Source organism: Neomonachus schauinslandi, chromosome 10 (assembly GCF_002201575.2).
Source record: "Neomonachus schauinslandi chromosome 10, ASM220157v2, whole genome shotgun sequence".
Lineage (NCBI taxonomy): Eukaryota > Metazoa > Chordata > Mammalia > Carnivora > Phocidae > Neomonachus > Neomonachus schauinslandi.
Genome location: NC_058412.1, coordinates 50,718,784 through 50,738,606, shown reverse-complemented (window position 1 = coordinate 50,738,606; position 19,823 = coordinate 50,718,784). Strand labels below are relative to the sequence as shown.

General features: G+C 41.4%; 1 protein-coding gene across 14 annotated transcripts in view; it reads left to right on the top strand.

Annotated features, from left to right (window-relative positions):
* Nucleotides 1-19,823, top strand: part of DYSF (dysferlin) — a 203,115-nt gene that overhangs the window by 156,161 nt on the left and 27,131 nt on the right. For all 14 annotated transcript variants that reach the window (XM_021699074.1, XM_021699070.1, XM_021699072.1 and 11 more), the window contains one exon: nt 13,335-13,433. In XM_021699074.1, coding sequence (XP_021554749.1) covers nt 13,335-13,433 — 99 coding nt within the window. The remainder of the gene's footprint in view (nt 1-13,334; nt 13,434-19,823) is intronic.

The following is a 19,823-nucleotide window of genomic DNA, read 5'->3' as shown; positions in this document are numbered from 1 at the left end:
TATTCCCCATTCTCGCTATCATTTCCTTCTGGAACTCTGATTAGATCTATCATGGACCTTCTCTGTTCTCCATGTTAGTTCAACTTTCTTTCATATTATTGTTAATATTATTGTTTCTTTGTGTTGCACTCTGGCTAATTTCTGAAGATAGATCTCCTAGTTCATTAAGTCTTTTGTTGTTTCTAAAGGCTATTTGACCCCATCTATTGAGTTTTGTCTTAAGTATTATATTTTTATCTTGAAAAGTTCTTCCCTCCCCACCCCCTGCAATCAGCTTATTTATTTTTGAAAGTCTCTTGCTCCTTTGCCATAATTTTTAATGTCTTTTATATTTTTAAACAGTTTTTTTTAAAAAGTCCTATTTCTGACAATTCTGTTTCCTGTTGTCTTAACAGTCTGATATGTAGTTGGTGTTTCTAGCTGACTCTTGCTCATGGTGCCTTGTTCCTTATGTCTTATACTATTTTTGATTGTGAACTCATGTTCCTTGGAAATTTATCTGAGAGTTCTTTGAGGCCCGGATGAAAGTTACATTCTTTCATAGAGGATATGTGTTTACTTGACCAGATGCCTGGAAATGCTACAAACCCAGATTCACTAAAATTAAATGTTCAGCTTGGGCTTTTTGGGCCCCACAGTTAGTTTGCGTTTTGGCTCCTTATTTCTCTGGATTTTTGCTTTCTCATTTGCCCCCAAGGATTTTCTTTACATTCCCATCAGCTCAAGCATGCATTTAGAAAGAATTTTAAAGACATCTTATCTGTTAATTTAGGTGTTCTTGGAGACTTTCTCTGGCCCTCTTGTTTGTCATTTTGCTAGAAATCGATGTCTTTATTATAGTTTTTCATTTGACAGTCATATTTGTCTTCATGCTGGTTATATGTCCTTCAGGACTGCATACGCTAACTTCTTGTATCCTCTTAAGACTTTCTACAAACATAAAGTAGTCATTTGTTTTCTTCTGTCTTTTACTCAATTCTTTAACATAGCACTTGTCTTAGTCCTCATATTGTTCCCCTTCTTTTAGACCTTATTCTCTTCTTTCTATCTGTCCTTACAGAGGGAAGTCCTTGCTTGTCAAGTACTGAGAGCTCAGAGGGCTCTGTCCATTTAGTGCAGGGGACCACTTCTAATCTCAAACTTTTATAAAAGGAAGAAGAAAACAGTCTGAGACTGCTATATCTTTACCTTGCTCAGTTAGGAATCCAGCAGGGTAGGAGAAGTAAGAAGGAAAGCAGGATCAGAGTTCTTTTCCATGGGACTGAAGGGCTTGTTTTCTATGTTTATTGTGGCAGCTAGGTGTTAGCTAACTAGGTCAGGGCCAAGGTCCTTGCCTATTGACTCCTAGGTAAGGAGTTTCTGAAGTAAAGGAAAGCTGACTCTCTCCCACCAGGCCCACCAGGCAGGGGTGTTCTTTGGGGGAAGTTTCTACAGTATTGTGGGTGGATCCTCATCCTTGTGGGTTCAGACACCTGATGAGTTTAGGGCTAGATACTCATTATTCAAGTCTCAAACTGAGGTTGACAGTTCATGAGTTTACAGTGAGAAATACTTCTGCCTGGGGGACATGACCTTGGGTTATGGCTCAGCCCATGGTATCTTACAGATTCAGCAATTGGGAAGCCCAGTTGTGATCGTATACAAGTAAAAAATCGGAATTAGGAGAGATAGTTCTGTTACTTGAAATTTAGTGGCAGCTGACTGAGATGGACAGATCCATCCAACTCCAAAGGTCTGGACCATCGTGAGGGTACTGATGTGCGCAACTGTCAACAGCCAACCCTCCCTTCTCTTGTATTTGTGGGACTGGTCAATTCCTTTTTTCACTGACATATTCTTTCTCTAGATGTATTAATACAACCTACCCATTTAGGGTTAAGGCTTAGTGTAAGAGCCACTCTTCTGGTTTGAGGTGATTTTGCCTGTCCTTGCTCTGAACCACTCTGCATTGATTTCATGGTCTAATTCTCCAAGGGCAGCCCTATTTCCCTTAATTCCAAGTTTTGGGGGAATGCCTCATTGCAGCTCATGAATACTGACAACAGTTTATCCCAAGACTTTGAAGCAAAGGTTTTTTGAGCAAAGGAATCAATTACAGGGTGTGGCTCCCAAGTGAGGAAGCATTTCCAGAAGGCACCCAAGGTAGTTTGTCTCAGAACTTCACCGTTGCACCTCTGAACTTGAGCGTTTGAGGGGGAGTATTTTAACTTTAATAACACGAAGGGTTTTACCTGTACTTTGGTATCTAGCAGATGTGCTAATTAAGAAGATACCTATCTTCTCCCTAAAGTAGGTTTCCTAAGGACATATATTTGGCAATATTGGTTTAGCAAGAATTACTGTATGTGCTCGAAAGTACAAAACTGTACTTCTTTAAAAATATCTCTGGTTCAGATGTGTTGCCAATGCAGCCTGGCCTCCCCCCACTCCCATTAGTTCTGATGAGGGAGGTTTGATGCCTGTCACTGCATGTAATCTGGACCTTCCTTTGTGAGTCATTCCTTCTCTCATTTTCTCCGAGCAAATACAAATCGCCCATCAAATGACAAGTGAAGGCACAGGGGAGGCAAGGGGAGGGAAATCAGAGCCGAAATCTGTTAGCTATTTGGAGTAATTGGTTATTTGCTGTGTTTGCTGGTTGGGAAGCAGAGCACATACTTTACGGTCTCTCCTGTTACGGGGGCTGGAGTCACCCGCCGATATTGGATCCTCGTTGCCGGAGCCCTTGGCTCCGGGCTCCTTTCCCCTGCTTGGCATTCCTGTGGTCTCCTCGGGGGTGCACCCCTCCTCCCTCGATGCACACTGCAGGGGGGACAGCCCGGGGTGAAACTTGTCTGGCAAACTCCAGGGCCTCATCAGGCAGGAGGAGGCCCCAGCCCCCTTCAACCAGCCCTCCTTGTGTCTGCCTCCACCCGCCATATACTCCCCTCTTCCCAAAAGATCTTTCCCTGGTCTGCGAGGGACCTGTTTTCCCATCCAGAGAGAAAAGGTTCATCTCTTCTCAGTGAAAAAATGCTCAGCTTTTTGTGGAAATCTGCAGGACAAGAAGTTCTCTCTGAGGTCTCATTGCGTGCCTTCCTACCCCTAACTGTCCTGTCCCTGTCGCCCCTTCCCTCTAGTCTGGGTCAGGACAGTGCTTGGAACTTGGTGCAGTGCTCATGGCTGAGTAACCACCCCCCCTCCCCTCACCGAGGATGCTCATTGAAGCTTATTAACCAAGCCAGTATCTTTAACACCTCTCTGACATTAAATGAAGGGTGGGGAAGCCAGACTGAAGTAGCAGCAAATTCAAAATAGAAAATATTTGAAAAGTAATGTGATTTTGTGTATGAAAATGCACACAGTAACTAGAAAGTAGGTCGACTTTGGCACATAGTAGGCTCCCCCAAAATACTTTTTAAATTGAATTTAAGATAGCTAAGATGAGTGTCTCTAGTTTGATGAATGCTTCAGCAGTCCCGGGAAAGCCTTCAAAAATAGTTTTTCTCTTAAGTAGATTGTTGGAACTCTTGCTAAGCAAAACTGTCTACATAAGCAGAATGAAGAAGGTAAGGAAAGCTTTTGCCTAGGCCCTGTTGGAACCATCACAAATTCTGAATTTGTGATGTCTCATTGCTTTCTTCATAGGTGAGAAGACTCTGATGGGCTCTTCTTTCATTCACCCTACTGGATAGATCCCATTCCTCTGGGCTTTCTGCATGGGTGTATGTGGTCATGCTGTCCTCAGAGGACCAAGTCATGAGCTCATGCATCTTACCTACCTTAGGCTCCAGAGCTGGGAGAGGGCTAGTAAGCTGGCATTCCCCAGAGGTTCCCCACCCCACTTGGGTCTCCCGTCTGGAACAGGCCAGTAGTCAAATTATCAGGTCTTGACCTTTTTCTGCTCACCATCTGCTTGACTTTGCTAGATTTCAGGCAGACTTACTCACTGGGCCTTTTGGAAGCAATTCAGCATTTTGGTTAAAGGTCTTGCCTTCCCTCCCACCTCTGCTGGTCCAGCTGAAGTCAGAGTAAGCGGAGTCATGATCTCTACAGCAGACACAGAGGCAGGACTATAGGGAGTGTCAACAAAAGGTTGAAAGCCCCGTGTTCCACTTGTGAAAATAATTAAGTGATTTTTGTTATGAGTATGTAGAGTTCTGCTGAATCAACATGGTAGCTGGCTGTGGGCACATGTTTGTGTGGATTTGGGGGGCAGGAGAGGTTTTGTATGAGTGGGGTGGGGCAGGTTGGAAATTGGGGTGCTTGTGTGTTTGGGGGTTTGTCTGGTCTACATGTAGGCATAAGTACTCGTATGTTATGTCTGCATTTGTATTTGTGCGTGCATGAGCAAATAGTCTCCGTTGCTTAAAACTGAGGGCATTAATTAAAGAATGAGAGGCATCATATCATTATTCTAGTTACACAGCTATTGAGTTTTAGGGCATTGGTACTAGGGATCAAACTGATGATGTTGGCAGTATCAACAAGGATATTTATCACAGTAAACTTTACAGGTCATAAAGTCTCTTTATAGACATCAGCCCATAGCCTCACCATAAACCCAATGTTGGGTTATATTATTACCATCTTGATGATAATGATTTGTGCTATGAGAGAAATCACTCTCAACACAGTCTAGGATATCTACCTCTGGGTTGACATAAGTAATGAAGGCCTGCTTAAAATTATTTTTAAAAAATAGACTTTTTATATGGAACTACTAAGTAGTTCCCAAGAACTACTAAGTGACCCAAGCAAAGTTTAACATTGTAACTTCGGTGACAAATGAATTTGACCGGGAACTTCTCTCTTTGATTCAAGTGGTCATCCTGGGAGAAAACACAAGTGAGACCTCCTCCCCACTCTCAACTTTCCTCACTGCACAGAAAGTCAGGCTTAGATTTATTGTTGTCAATTTTTCTGTCTATATTCATGAAATGTGTTAGGTCCATTGAATGAAAATGGGAGATTAACTGTTCAGTGTGTGCTGTGCTGATTTGGGTCTTCAGAGGGATTAGGGTGCCCATTACACTGGATCAAGCCCAGAGAAGCATGTCTTTGTTACATGGCTCTGGTTGCTCAGGAACTGAATGCTGGCTATTAGCTGAAATTGGAGAGGCTGCCAGTCCGTGCCTTGATCAGACTTACTTGCTTGGCTGGCTGAACGATGAGGGGCCTTGAACTTTGGGCAGGGGGATATAAAGTTTTAATGGCCAGAATTCTTGCTAAAGCCTGAGATGACACTTAGCAAACAAGCCTTTTGCTTGTTTCTCCTCTTTGCTATGTTCCAAAACTAGATGCTTGGCTATTGCAAAATGAGGTCAAGAGCACACTTGGAATTTGAGAACATATGACCATAACTCTTCTAGAGTTTTGGATGATGGGATTCCACTGACATTGAGGGGGGGCGAGTGGTGGTGCTGGCTTTGACACACCAGGGTTAAGACTGGAAGGGCTGTCCTGTTTCTGTGGGGCTCATTCTTCTGGGTGTGCTAACTTATTCTTGGACTGAGGAAGAGAAGGAAGAGAAGGAAGAAGTGGGCTTGAAATAACTCTATCAGAAGCCAAATTAGTAAACTAGCAGGAATGGTATTTTCAAGTCACATCTGTGAGTGTGTTAAAAACATAGCTTTATTTTCCTGTAATTCAACTTAATCTCCTTTTCGAGCTCACATTTTTCCTGATGGCAGAGAAGCCCTGGTATCCTTCAGTAGTTCAGGTTTAAGCTGAGTCACTTTGGGGCTTTTCCTCCTTGTCCTTACCCCTGGAAGGCTAGCTAAATTCTGGGCTGGGCTTCCAGAATGTCATGACCTCCATAGGCAGAGACCCCTGGTCACCAGTATGTGTCTGGCCTGCTGATTTCTGGGCCCATGGACCACATAGACAATAGCTTGTTATCTCGGCCACAAGACCCTTTCAGGTCCCCTGGCTCTCTCTCGACTAATTTTCAGCCCTTCTGGGAAACATGGTACAATTTGGCCACTCTTTCATGACACTCTGGGGTCTATAGGAAATGCAGAAGTCTCCATGGCTCTCTCTCCCATGATACCCATGCAGCCATCTCTGCCAAGTGCCCCATGTCCCCATTCCTCTGGCAACTTCTGGGCCATTGTTTACTAGATCCCCTGAGCTATGGAGGGGTGTTTTCCATATAAACTTTGGAGCTAACCTGGGGGCCAGGGTGTGGGTGTGCCTCATCAAAACCATCACAAAGCTCTAGTTCTTTCTTCCTCTCCCCCTCTACACTTTCACCTCCTCTGGAAGGGTGGGAAAACTGGCTGGACAAAACATCCTCTTAAACCTATTTTTTAAAATAGCAGTGTTATCTGCCTTTGGAAATTTAAAAGCCAAATATCCCCCTTCATCCCCGCTGTTTAAGCATTTATATATTCATCGAATACTTACTGAACTCCAAATACGTGCCAGGCAGTGTTCAAAGTACTAGGGATAGACTGTTAAAAAAGATAGAGATCTCTGCCCTCATGGGGAAGGAGACACAACAAACAAATACCTAAATAAAATACATGGCATGTCAGATGGTGATAATTGCTAGGGAGAAAAAGCAAGGAAGAGGGGATAGGATTTGCTGGGGGGAGGAGTCATGATTTAAAATCTGGCAAAGAAGGGGGTAAAGCAGATTGCATTTGAGTCAAGACTAGAAGGAGGTGAAGAAGTGACCTATGGGTCTATGGGAGGAATAGAGCTCCTGGCAAGAGCATGGGGGTACTGGAAGTACTCAAGGACCATGCAGGCCATTGTGGCTGATGAGCATGAATGAGGAGGAAAGAGAAAGGGCATGAGATCAGGGCGGTGAGGGGACCACATCACTAGAGGCTTTAGCTTTATCCTGAGTAGAGTTGGCAAATCACTGGAGGGATTGCACCAAGGGCTGACGTGCTCCTGTGGGGCCGTTGTGTTGAGGATAGATTTGGGGCAAGGCTGAAAGCAGGGAGGCCAGTTGGGAGACTGGTGCAATATTCCAGATGTTGGGGAACAGGGGGGTAGTGATTTGGGAGAAGTGGTCTGGTTCTGAATAGGCACTGAAGGTGGCACCAACAGGATTTGCCGATGGGCTGAACGTGGGGCATGAGGAAAGGACTCAAAGGTGACTGCAGGGTTTTGGGCTTGAGCATCTGGAAGAAAGCATTACCATTTATTTACACGAGGGAGCCTGGAAGGAGCAGGTGGGTGGAGGATGGTCAGGAGTTGGATTCTGGACATAGTACATTTGGGATGCTTACTAAATGTCCAGTGGGAGATGTGAAATGGGGGGCTGGAGTTCAGAGGAGTCATCCAGGCTGGAGAGAGCTCAGCATGGGATTCATCAGCATCGGTGCCATTTAAAGATGTAAGTCTCAAGGAGAACCCCAGGGAGTGAGAGTGGATGAAGAGGAGAAGAGGTCTGAGCCCAGAGCCCTGGGGCACTCAGATGACCAAAGGGTGAGTGACCAGGAGGAATCAGCAGAGATGGAGAAGGCTTGGCCAGTGATGGGGGAGGACATCACCCTGGTCCTCTGTAAGGCAAGGGGGATGTTTGAAGGAGAGAGGAGCGACTGCCCATATCAAATACTGCTGCTAGATTGATCGTTGGAGTCACTGGTGATCTTGACAAGCTTTGGTTGAACAGGGACAATGGAAAAACAAGAATTAGATGCAAGTGTAGCTAACTCTTTCTAGAAGTTTTTCTGTAAAGGGGAGAAAGGAATTAGCTGGGAGCCAAAGGAGAAAGAGAGTTTTCTTTAAGTGACAGAGTACTAGTGTCACCTGTTTGAATGCCGGTGGAGTGACCCAGTAAAGATGCATGTCGATGGCCTGGGCAAGGGTGAGGAGGATCATGGAGTGGTGTCCTTGAGTAATCCAGGGACACGGGACCTAGGGCAGAAGTGCAGGGGTTGGCCTTGGGTCGGGTGCAAGCCGAGCACACCTGGTGACAGGAGGGAAGGCAGGATGTGGTGCAGATGCTGCTGAGGGCTTGCGGAAGGTCTCTTCTGATTGCTTCTGCTTTCCAAGAGAAGGAGGAAGCAGGGTCACTGGCCAAGAGTGAGCAGAGGGAGGAGGTGGCGGAGGTCTGGGGAGAAAGCAGAAGGTACGGGATGGTGGTGTTAAGAGATGGGAGGACTGGAAAATTGAGGTGGGGGGGATGGACAGCACTGGGAGCCACTTGAGGCTGTGATGTGAACTTGGAGTGAGAACAGCAACTCCTTTGCTCGTCCCCTCTGGCCACATTTGGTTGTGTGGGGAGGATGTGCAGTAGAGTTAAAACCAGGTTGGTTTGGCCAGAAGTACGACAGTTTCCAGAGAGGAGCAAGGGAGTAGAAGCAGGGAAGATCAAAGGGGTAAGCAGAGGAGTGTAGAGGCAAAAAATAAACTAGTTAATATACAAATTATGATTCTGCTACATGTATCATGTCTGCCAAGGGGGTGGAATTAGAAGACGTTAGCCTGAGGGATGCAGGAAGAAGAGGGGGACAGGAACCACTGAGCGGCAGGCCATCTGGTGTAACCTGGAGTTAGGAAGGCCACCCACTGCCTGTGCTCCTCACCAGCCACTGGACCCTGCCTGGAACTTTGAGGGATGAGGAAATTACAGCTGAGAGAGGTTCTCGAGGAAAATTGGGTATGCTAAGATTTAGGTCTTTTTGGTGACCATTTGATTATTCTTTTGAAAAAAAATTTAACTCTTATTTCCTTAGAATACATACTTGAGATTCCTGCTTTTAGAGGTCATAAGCTTGTATTTGATCATTTGTTCTTTTTTATTTTAACAGCTCTATTGAGATAATCCACATAATACAAGTACCTATTTCGTGTACAATTCAGTGTTCTTTAGTATATTAACAGAGTTGTGCAGCCATCACCATAATCAATTTTAGAATGTTTTTATCACTCCAAAGAGACTCTGTACCTAAGAGCAGTCACCTGCCAGTTCCTAGGCAACCATTCATTTACTTTTGGTCTCAGAGCTGCCTATTCTGGACATTTCATATAAATGGAATCATAAAATATGTGGTCTTTTGTGATTGACTTCTTTCACTCAGCTACTGTTTTCAAGGTTCATCCATGTTCTAATGTGCATCAATTCTTCACTTTTATTGCCAAATGTATAGATATATCACATTTTCTTTATCCATTCATCAATTGATGGACATTTGGATTCTATGCCTTGGCTGTTATGAATGATGCTGCCCTGAACATTCCTGCACAAGTTTCAGTGTAGATGGAAGTTTTCATTTCTCTTGGTTATATAACTAGGAGTAGAATTGCTGGGTCACATGATAACTCTCTGTTGAACCTTTTGAAGAACTGCCAGATTGTTTTCCAAAGTGACTCTATACTTTCACGTTCTCATCAGTAACGTTCCAGTTTCTCCATGTCTTCACCAACACTTGTTATTATCGGACTTTTCATGATAGCCATCCTGGTGGATATGCAGTGTTTTCTCACAGTGGTTTTGATTTACGTTTCCCTGTTGGCTAACGACGAGCACCTTTTCCTGTGCTTATTATCCATTTGTTGATCTTCTTTAGAGGAATGTCTATTTAAATGCACTGCTCCTTTTTAGTTGGGTTATTTGTCTTTTTATTATTGAGTTGTGTGAATTCTCCATATATTCTGGTTACAAATCCCTTTTCAGATATATCATTTGTAAATATTTTCTCCCATTCTGTGAATTATCTTTTCATTTTCTTGGTGATGTTTTTCTTCAAAGCATCCTGCAATTGTCCTTTATTTTAAAAATCTTTAATTTTTAAAATTATGTAAGGAATACATGCACATCAAGAAAAATTAGAAAATTTTGAGTGATGCTCAAAAATAAAAGGAATAAACAAAACATTTATAATGCTGTCATTCAGAGGTAATTGCTATGAATATTTGGGGTTTGGTCCTTTTACTTAAAATGAAATCACACTATTCATTTATTAACCTTTTATTAATCTCATCAGTTGTGAATAGCTTTCTGTGTCAATAAATCTATTTCAATTGCATCATTTTTTATGTTGCATAATACTTGATCACGTGGATGTTCAGTTTACCCAAACAGTTCATTATTGTTGGATACTTAAATTGTTTCCAATTTTTTACTATTATAAATGAAGTTAAATCTCTATGCATATCTACGATTACTGTCTTCAGATAGATTTCTAGGACAGGTTGATGGGTCAAAGTATATGTACACTTTTAAGGCTGAGGAAACATGCAGCCAAATGGCCTTCTGGAAAAGACTATGGCCAGCTATGCAACCACTGGCAGTTTGTGAGAGAGCCAGCCCTTGGCCAAGAAGCTAACCTGGTCCGTATCAAAGAAACAACAATATCATGATCACTGATATCAGTAAATACTGACATTGCACTTATGTGCTAGGCACTGTTCTAAGCTCTTTATTCCTATTGACTCATTTATTTCTCACCATAATTCTATCAAATTGGTACTATTATTTGTTCATTTTATAGATTACTAAGGCACAGTGAGGTTAAGTAGTTATCCAAGGTCACACAGCTAGGAGGGGCAGGATTTGAACTCTGCTAGTCTGGCTCCCAAGTCGTAGCTCCCAACCACCCTGATTTATTGCCTTTTTATATCCACATCACATGAAAATTATTGGCAGAGGCAGCCCTATGTACAAAAGCATCGGACTCTTGGTTTTGGCTCAGGTTGTGGTCTCAGGGTCATGAGATAGAGTCCTGGTGTCTCCCCAACCCTTAAATAAATAAATAAATAAATAAATAAATAAATAAATAAATAAATAAATAAATAAATCTTTTTTAAAAAGGGCCAGAGAGTAAATATATTAGGTTTGGGGGACCTAAGGTCTCTGCCTCAATTACTCAACTCTGCTGTTGTAGCTGAGAAGACACCACACACTGTATTTAAATTACAAAAGCAGGTGGCCGGCCAGTGAGCAATAGTTTGCAGATATCTGTTATAGATGATCATGTGGGTTTTCTCTCCTAAATCAGTATGTTGAGCCACTCCTGCATTCTGGAATAATCCAGCTTGACCATGGCACATCTACTGCTGTAATCTATTAGTATCTTAATGTCTCTATTCAGGAATGGGATTAATGTGTGTGTCTGTGTGTGTGTGTGTGTAATAAAGAATGACTTATTCTTTGAAAGACTGATAGAACTTTGTTCCAAAGGAACCATCTTGACTGATGTCTGTTTTGGAGGTACTTTATTCGAGCGCTCTTTCACTTTCAGGGTTACTGATCTCTTCATGTTTTCTATTACTTTGGAATCGATTTTGGGAATTTGTACTCTTCTAGAAGATATCCCGCTTCATCTACATTTTCTGTTTTGTCACTGATTTGGTGGTAGTAAATCTCTTAATATTTTCTTTTTTTTTTTTTTAAGATTTTATTTATTTATTTGACAGAGAGAGAGATAGCGAGAGAGGGAATACCAGCAGGGGGAGTGGGAGAAGGAGAAGCAGGCTTCCCACAGAGTAGGGAGCCCGATGCTGGCCTCGATCCCAGGACCCTCATGACCTGAGCCAAAGGCAGACACTTAACGACTGAGCCATCCAGGAGCCCCAATCTCTTAATATTTTCATTCTCCCCATAATATCTTTCTATTTGATCTTTCTCATTCCTAACGGTGTATCTGCTTCTAGACATTAGATTTGATAAATGTTTATTTTATTGGTCTTTTGAAAGTTTGCTCTGAGATTTAATTATCATTTAGAATACTCTTCTCCTTTCTAATATATTAATTTCTACTTATCATTGTCAAATTTTGGTCTTCCTGTTTTTCATTTTGTAATTTCTTGAGCTACCAGATGATATATTTTCATTCTTCTTTCATTCTTCTTAAGCAAGAGCACTTAAGACTGATTTTTTCCTTGAGGACAGATTTGCTCTAATCCACAAATTTGGGGGCAGAACCCTCTCACTGTTGGTATTAGCTCAGTATCTATGATTTTAGTTTGATTTTCTCTTTGACCCAGGAGGGTTTAAAAAGTGGGCGTTTAAATTTCTAAAAGGTTGAGATTTTTTAATTCTTAAATTTCTCATTAGTTTCTAGTTTACTGCATTATGGTCAGAGAATGTGACTGATACGGGTTTATCTTGGATTTATTGAGATTTGCTTGTGGCTTTTAATTTTTTCTAAGTGTTCCAATGGTGCTGGAAAAGAAGGTGTATTTTCTGTTGTTAGAGCACGTTTGTCCACTTAACTGACATTGTTAGTGGTACTATTCAGATTCTCTGTCTTCATACTCCTTTTATTTTTTTTTAAATTTACTTGGTTTTTCAAGATTGTGGGAAGTGTAACAAGTGTCCCACAACTAGTGTGCTTCTGTTATTTCTTTGGACAGAACACACTGGTTGGTTGCCTATTTGTGCCTGACTCTGAGCCTGAATCATAAACTCAAATCTCTAAGTATCTGGGCTGGGGAAGAGAAGAAAGACTTAGGAGGGATTAGCTAAGTTGGTTTCCAGTCTAACCATTTCAACCTGTGTGCACATATGTGCCTGCGTGTTAGTGTGTGTGCTTTTGTGGGGTATATGTGCATTGCAGTATAAACATCTCTCTTGGGCATGTCTGTGTAAATATATTTTTCTGTGTTATGCGTTTAATATATATGCCTGCATATGTTTATTCACCCATGGCATCTTTTTCTTTAAATTGATCTTAAAATATTAGGGCTAGGGTCAGCCTTGCTCTATGCTGGCTTTTTCTAGAGTGGTTACAAGCCAGGAAGCTCTGCTACACTGTTTATTAACCCATCTGAATGGCTTTTCCTCTCCTCTAGCTGCTGAAGAACCTCCTGGTAAGTTGGTCCGACAATGACTGTAGACTCAGCCTTACTCTGGGACCCACGCTCTGTGCTGTGTGTCTGGGGATCACATTCTGGCCACACAATGGGTGTTAGGGCTGCACTACCAGGATGGGTGGAGACTCTGAGAGCCTCATCCTACGTTTTCCCCATTGTGTTTGTTCAGGCACCCTTGGCCTGGTTCCAGCTGCTCCTCACCCTTAATAAGCCCGAACTCAAAGGACTGAGCATTAGTTTAAAAGGAGCCGCCAGCATTTCCAGAAACTCAGTGATAGACATTCAGTTGACTTTATAGTATCAGAGCAGATTTGGGGAGATCTCCTAGCACACCCTCTCATACAGAGGAGCCTCTGCCTCGCAGCGTCGAGCAGGTGTTCAAACCTTTCTTCTGGTCTGGTCTGCGCAGCCTGCCCCTGAGCAGTGGGGAGTTCCAGCTGTCTGCTCCCTTGAACTCACCCGACAGGAGAGCTCTGAAGTCCAGGCCGGCCAATCGGCCTTGCTTGGTGCCTGGTCCAGAAGGGTCTTGCTTGGCAAGTTCTGTTTCTGAGGTGATCTATTTCTTTCTACCCACTTAGGAGGAGGAGTTCATCGACTGGTGGAGCAAATTCTTCGCCTCCACAGGGGAGAGGGAGAAGTGCGGCTCGTACTTGGAGAAGGGCTTTGACACTCTAAAGGTGAGGCCTTTCCACAGTGTGCTCTTCAGTCTAACAGCCCCTGGGCACGCACGAAGGATAGCGGGGGTGCCACAGGAAGACAAAACATGTACACATATGTCACCTTTGAATATATGTGTGTATCTCCTCATTCGGTGCCTGAGGGCTGATGAGTCCTGATGAGCTAATTGAGGCGAGAAAGGTTACCCACCGATTTAGAGCAAGAAGTCAGTGTGGGCTGGGGTAACCAAGAAAGTATTTTGGGAAGAATGTTGAAAAATACTGAAGTATTTATGGGTGAAATCATGCCTGGCCTGGGAGTTGTTTTAAAATGCTAAAAAAAAAGAAAGAAAAAGAAAAAGAAAAGAAGGAAAGGAAAGAAAAATAAACAGGAATATAGATGATGTGAGTGACCCTCTGATAGATTTTCAAAATATTAAAAATTATGAGAATTGCAAAATATTGAAAATTGTTAAAGCTTGGAGGTGGTACTTAGGGATTTGTTATATTATTCTGTTTCTTTTAAAGTTATTTGAACTTTTCTATAATAAAAAATTTGTGTTAAAATAAAAGGAAAGTCAGTTTGAGAATGTAGCTCTGATTCCTTCACCCCTACAATTGGGACAGAAATTGCCTAGCAAATATAAAAATATGGCAAGCTTTGTTTCTGTGAAAAAAGAAAAGAAAAGAAACCCCCCAACCCCCCAAGACCAACTAAACAAACAAAAACAAAGCCAGGGATGAGTCAGCCAAATTCTGGTATTTTGAGGAAATTCCACAAATACAATTATGTTTTTTAAAAGTAGACTGCTTTTTAAAAAGATAACCAGAGGTGACTCAAAGTTACACCCCAAAGGAGTTGTAGAGGGTCCTGGAGAGGTTGCCAAATACATTCAGGATGTATCGAATTGCAGATAAACAAGGAATAATATTTTAGTAGAAGTATCTTATATAATTGTTAGATAAGTATGTCTTAGGCCTCAGATATTGCATGAGACTTACCTAATGAAATTGTTTGTTACTTATTTGAAATTCAAATTTGAGTGGGTGTCCTGTATTTTGCCTTGCTTTATCTGGCAAGCCTGCTTAGAGAAGGTATGCAAAGGCTGTTGGATGCAGGGGAGGGGCCCAAGGAGCATCCCAAATGGGACTGGCTGAATGGGATTTGAGGCCAGTGGGAGTGGTGGGTGGTCTGGGCTTTCAGGTCATTCTGCTGGCTGAAAGCCCTGGCTGGCCACTCTGGAGGGTGATTCTACCAGGTGGCTAAGAGTTGTCTCTGATGCACTGGGGGCCTCTGGGTGAGTTGTGTCTGGAGGCCTGGATGTGCAGAGACAAGGGGAGCCATGGCCCCAAAGACACAGGCCTCCTTAGGCAGCAAGTTCTTCGCTGACTTGCAGTTGGGTGTGTGAGGCTGGGCAAAGAGACTGAACTATCTGTGTGCCAGGAAGAAGGTCCGACACATTAGGTCTGGCATGTGGTACTGTGGCTATGCCAGAAAATGAGAGAAACCAAGAATGAGGACTCCTGCCAGCGAGGCCCATGGCCCTGGCCCCCCTCCTTGCTGCTCCCTCAGATGCCGGACATGGAACTGGCATCCTGCCCTCCAGCCTGACCTCTCCGAGGAGATCTCTGACAGTGTCCAAGTGAACATGGACCATCCCAAACAAGATGCATTCAACCTGTTTCTGGGGGAAAAAAACCAGACCTGGAAGGAACACTGCTCCTTTAAGGATAAGTAAATAGAAGAAAACCACCACCACTACCATGAGTTTTTGAAAAATAGCCTGTAGCATTATGGAGAGAACGGAGAACACGATGGGTAGAGGAAAAAAACATATTTGGAAATTATGAGCCTGGGGGAAATATACAATTCACAGTGTCAGCAGCAAAAGATAGAAAAGCAAAAGATACAAACAAGAAAGCATAAAAAACAGAAATCATAGTAAAATACAACAGAAAGAGAATAATACATATTTGTTTTCCTAAAAAATGAAAATGTATTAAGCTTCTCTATTGAGTGATAAGGACCCTTAGACTCTATAAAATTCAAAATTCATTAGACTGTCCTTAAGAGGTAGGTCTAAAACAGTACAGCGTAGAATATCTAAAAAATAAATATTTTGGCACACAAAATAAGATGAGTGCCAATAAAAGAGAAACAGATAATTTAAAGTAAAAAGCAAAGGAAACAAAATGGGATGTTTTATATAAATAAAAGATACATGTCTCAATGAGAAAATGCCCAAATATTCCTGTACAGGACAATAAAGCTTAGAAATATTTAAAGCAAAAATGGGAGGAAGGTGTAAACTCATACCTCACCCAAATAAAAGCAAGAAATGAGAGAAATTAAAGTTGCAGTAGGGATTCTAATTCACCTCTCTCCTAGGCCGATGAATCAGAAAGTAAATAAATAAGGAAAGAAGAGGTCTGAATAAAAAAGTAAAATATTTTTTAAGTTACATCAAAAGTAGCTTTAAAATAGAGAATAAAAATAATTTAAAAAAATAGAGAATACGTTTTTTCCTAATACTCAGAGAATATTTACCAAATTTGATCACATATTAGTTTAGCAGTAAATTACAAAAAGCAGAAATCATACAAGACAGATTAAGATGCAATAAAATGAGAAATTAATAACAAAAGTTTAAACAAAAAGACCAACCACTTGGAAATTTAAAAAGTATTTTATTGAGACTTCCAGTATGAACATGGCTGCATAAGTCAGCATATTTCCCCTTTTCTTCTGGAAATCATTCAAACCCACAAACTCCATTTTCAGTAAAAGTTGGAAACAAATAAAACCCGCAGACTCCAAAATACATGTAAGGGCTGTCCAAAGGCAACCAAGATTGGGTAGAAGCCACTCGGCAGTAAATGAAGAGAAAATGATGAAAGGTCATAGTGGTAGCTGATCTCAGAAAACCCCATCCTTCCTAATAGAAGAATGTTGAGAATTATTGAAGACAGGTTATAGGCACATGGGTGCTTATTATCTATTACCTTTCCTTTGTGTGTGCTTGGAAACTTTCATAATAAGTAGTTAAAAAATAGTCCTGGGGCGCCTGGGTGGCTCAGATGGTTAAGCATCTGCCTTCGGCTCAGGTCATGATCCCAGGGTCCTGGGATCGAGCCCCACATCGGGCTCCTGGCTCAGCAGGGAGTCTGCTTCTCCCTCTTCCTCTGCTTCTCCCACTGCTCATGCTCTCTCTCTATATATCTCTGTGTCTCAAATGAATAAATAAAATCTTAAAAAAAAAAAAAGAAAAAAAAATAGTCCTGAAGTTGAGTTTCACCATGAAATATAGAAGTGATCTGCCTCATTCACAACAGTGGATATGGGAACTTTGGAGTCAGGTTCAGGCTGGCGACAAATGCTTCTCGGACTTGGTCTGGTTCAGAGAAGCAGAGAAGGTAAAGCCACATAAGAATCACATAGATGAGCCATATTTGCAGGAAGCAGTCTGCCTCTGTGGTCAGAACAAAGGAAGTAATGAGGCTAGGATAATCCAGCCCATTTAGCGACAAGTAATTGTAAAAGAACTATCAGGGCATTAATTCAAAAATATCATGAAAAAAAGAAAATGTAAATCAAAACTTAGCCAAAAGAAGAGGATATATATACCCACCAGAAAAATTTTGCCAAGGAGCAGATGAGATGAAATACTTTGCTGTGAGCTTTACAGAGGTGGGACAGTCAGAATCAAGGCAGAAATGAAAGAACTCAAGGGATGATGAGATGAGAAGAGATGAACTGTGAACTCGTAGGATTCAGGAAAAGAGAGGATCACATGGAAATAGAAGAAGCGCAGGGCAGAATGGCCACTTTGGAAAACACAGGAAGGGGACAGAGGACAGAAATGATGAAAGTCAGCAAAATGCTATGGAAATAAAAAACCAGAGGTATAAAACAGTAAAGAGAAAATGACAGACCTAGGAGTCAGGGAAAGGAGATCCAACACTCGCATAATTGGAGTCTCTGAGAAAGACAACCAAAATGATGAAATACAACAAATAGACATTGAAGAGTTTAATGGAATGTCACCAGCATTGTCAGAAAAATACCTGAATATACATACTATAAGGTCCACTGGGTGTCAGGGAAAATTGACCCAGATTCGTCAACCCTGAGACATACCCTAGTATATGTTATTGGACTTTAGAGCTAAAGAATTTTTGTGGTAGTCATACTTTCTTCTCCTCCAAAACGTTAAGTCCTTTAAAATAGGAAATAAGACAAGGTGGCTTCAGTTTCTCCACGACAACATTTCATACCTGAAGACAGTAAAGCACCATGTGTAAGATCATCAAGGAGAGAAAAGGGGGCCCAGGATTTGTGTTCAGCCCAGCTGCCCCTCGGGCACGACAGCTATAAACACACAGGGTGCATATTCAGGAACTGGGGATATGGGTCCCATGCCCTCATCTTGAGGAGCTCCGAGGGAATGAACTTAGTCAATTAGGAGGTAACTGGGAAGGCCAGAATGAAGGGACTGATTGTGATCATATTTTACCTTAGACTCCCAATGAAAATAAATGGAAGGATTAGGGTAACATGAGAGAATGTAAATATATACAGTGAAAATATGGAAGTGACAAAACTGGCAAAAATTAGGCACAGGGGTGCCTGGGTGGCTCAGTCGGTTAAGCGGCTGCCTTCAGCTCAGGTCATGATCCCAGGGTCCTGGGATCGAGCCCCGCATCGGGCTCCCTTCTGGACTGGGAGGCTGCTTCTCCCTCTGCCCTTTCCCCCACCTGTTCTCTCTCTCTAATAAATAAATAAAATCTTTTAAAAAATTAGGCACAGAAGGAGGAAAGATGATAAGATACAGAGTAAGGACATGGATTGCCATATTATGGAATAGATAGAGTTGACAGTATTTAAAATTGGCAAATCAAATAAGAGGAGTATAAGCAAATTATAAGTAAATAGTACAGATTAAATATTAAGGAAGACAATGCTGTCTAAAACTGAGTGAGGGAGAAGGAGTGGGAGAGAGATAAAATTCCATCATTTTATCATTGCTATAGTAGGGAACTCTTAAATACTGTCCCTAGATACATACAGGACTTAGAGAATTATTTGTATATATAAATTTATAATAACATTAGAATATGAACTCAGCTTATCAGAAACACACACACACAGAAAACAGACCATGCAGGCAAAGATGTAAAAAAAAAATCAAAATTAGAAAATGTAACATAAACGTATTATATGACTATGTAAATATAACATAAATATAAACCCAGATCAAACATATCTGTCATATCAATGCATGTCATATCAATCATTCATTAATTACAAAACTTAAATCAGATCTCAAAGCAAAATCTAACTCCAAAATAAAGAGATTCATGAAGGTTGAAAATGAAAGATTGTGAAAATGTGTGCCCGGCAAATGCAAATGAAAAGAAAGTAGAAGTCACCGTCTTTTTTTAGATGAGACTGGATTCAGGTCCCCCAAATTATTTAAATGAGACAAAGAATGACGCTTACCACATTAAACCGTGCAATTCCACAAGATAATACATATGTTATGAGAATACCTATGTTATGAGAATACCTATGTGCTGAATAATACAACATCAATATTTACAAAACAGAAATTATAGGAGATACAGGAAAGAAATAGTAGGTAGGGGGAGATTATTTTTCTGTCCTCTTGATTCATGTCAGGGTCGAGGGAACACAAACATTAAGAAGATAGAGAAAAGCAGCATAGTTGTTCACCTGGCTGAACCCTGTAGCCTGAAAACAGAGGCACAGTTCCAGAGATGGACCATGTAACAGGCCCTGTAGAGAACTTTAATACAATTCAAAAAGTGGCCAACTACTGACAATGTTTTTTGATTATAATGCCATAAAGTGAGAACTTAATAACAAAATCAAAAGCCCAAAAGTTCTCTCCTATCTAGAAAACTAAAAAAAAAACCACAAAAAACAACAAACCTCTCTTTTCACAGTTCTTGGCAAAAGAAAAAACACAAACTCATATTGCAGAATATCTGGGAAACAAGGATAAAATGCTACATATTAGAACTCGCTAGTTATAGCTAAAGCAGCATTCAGAGGAAGTTTATAGCCTTAAAAGCTTACCTTAATTAAAACAAAAGAATGAAAAACAAGCATCTAGCTCTTGGATCAAAGAATAAAAATAAAACTGTAATTGTGGCATGCCAAGAGAATGAATATGATAACATTACAATCAAAACAAATGGGACCGTGTGCCAAGGCAGTAGTAAGCAGGACAATTTCATAGCAATAAGCGTTTTCCTTATCAGAATAGAGGGAGCAAAGTAAATAAAGCTTCAACTGAAGAAGTTATAAAGAATAAAAAAAAACCCTTTGACGCAGTGGGAAGAACAAAATAATAAAAATAAAAGCAGAAATAAGAACCTGGAACAGAG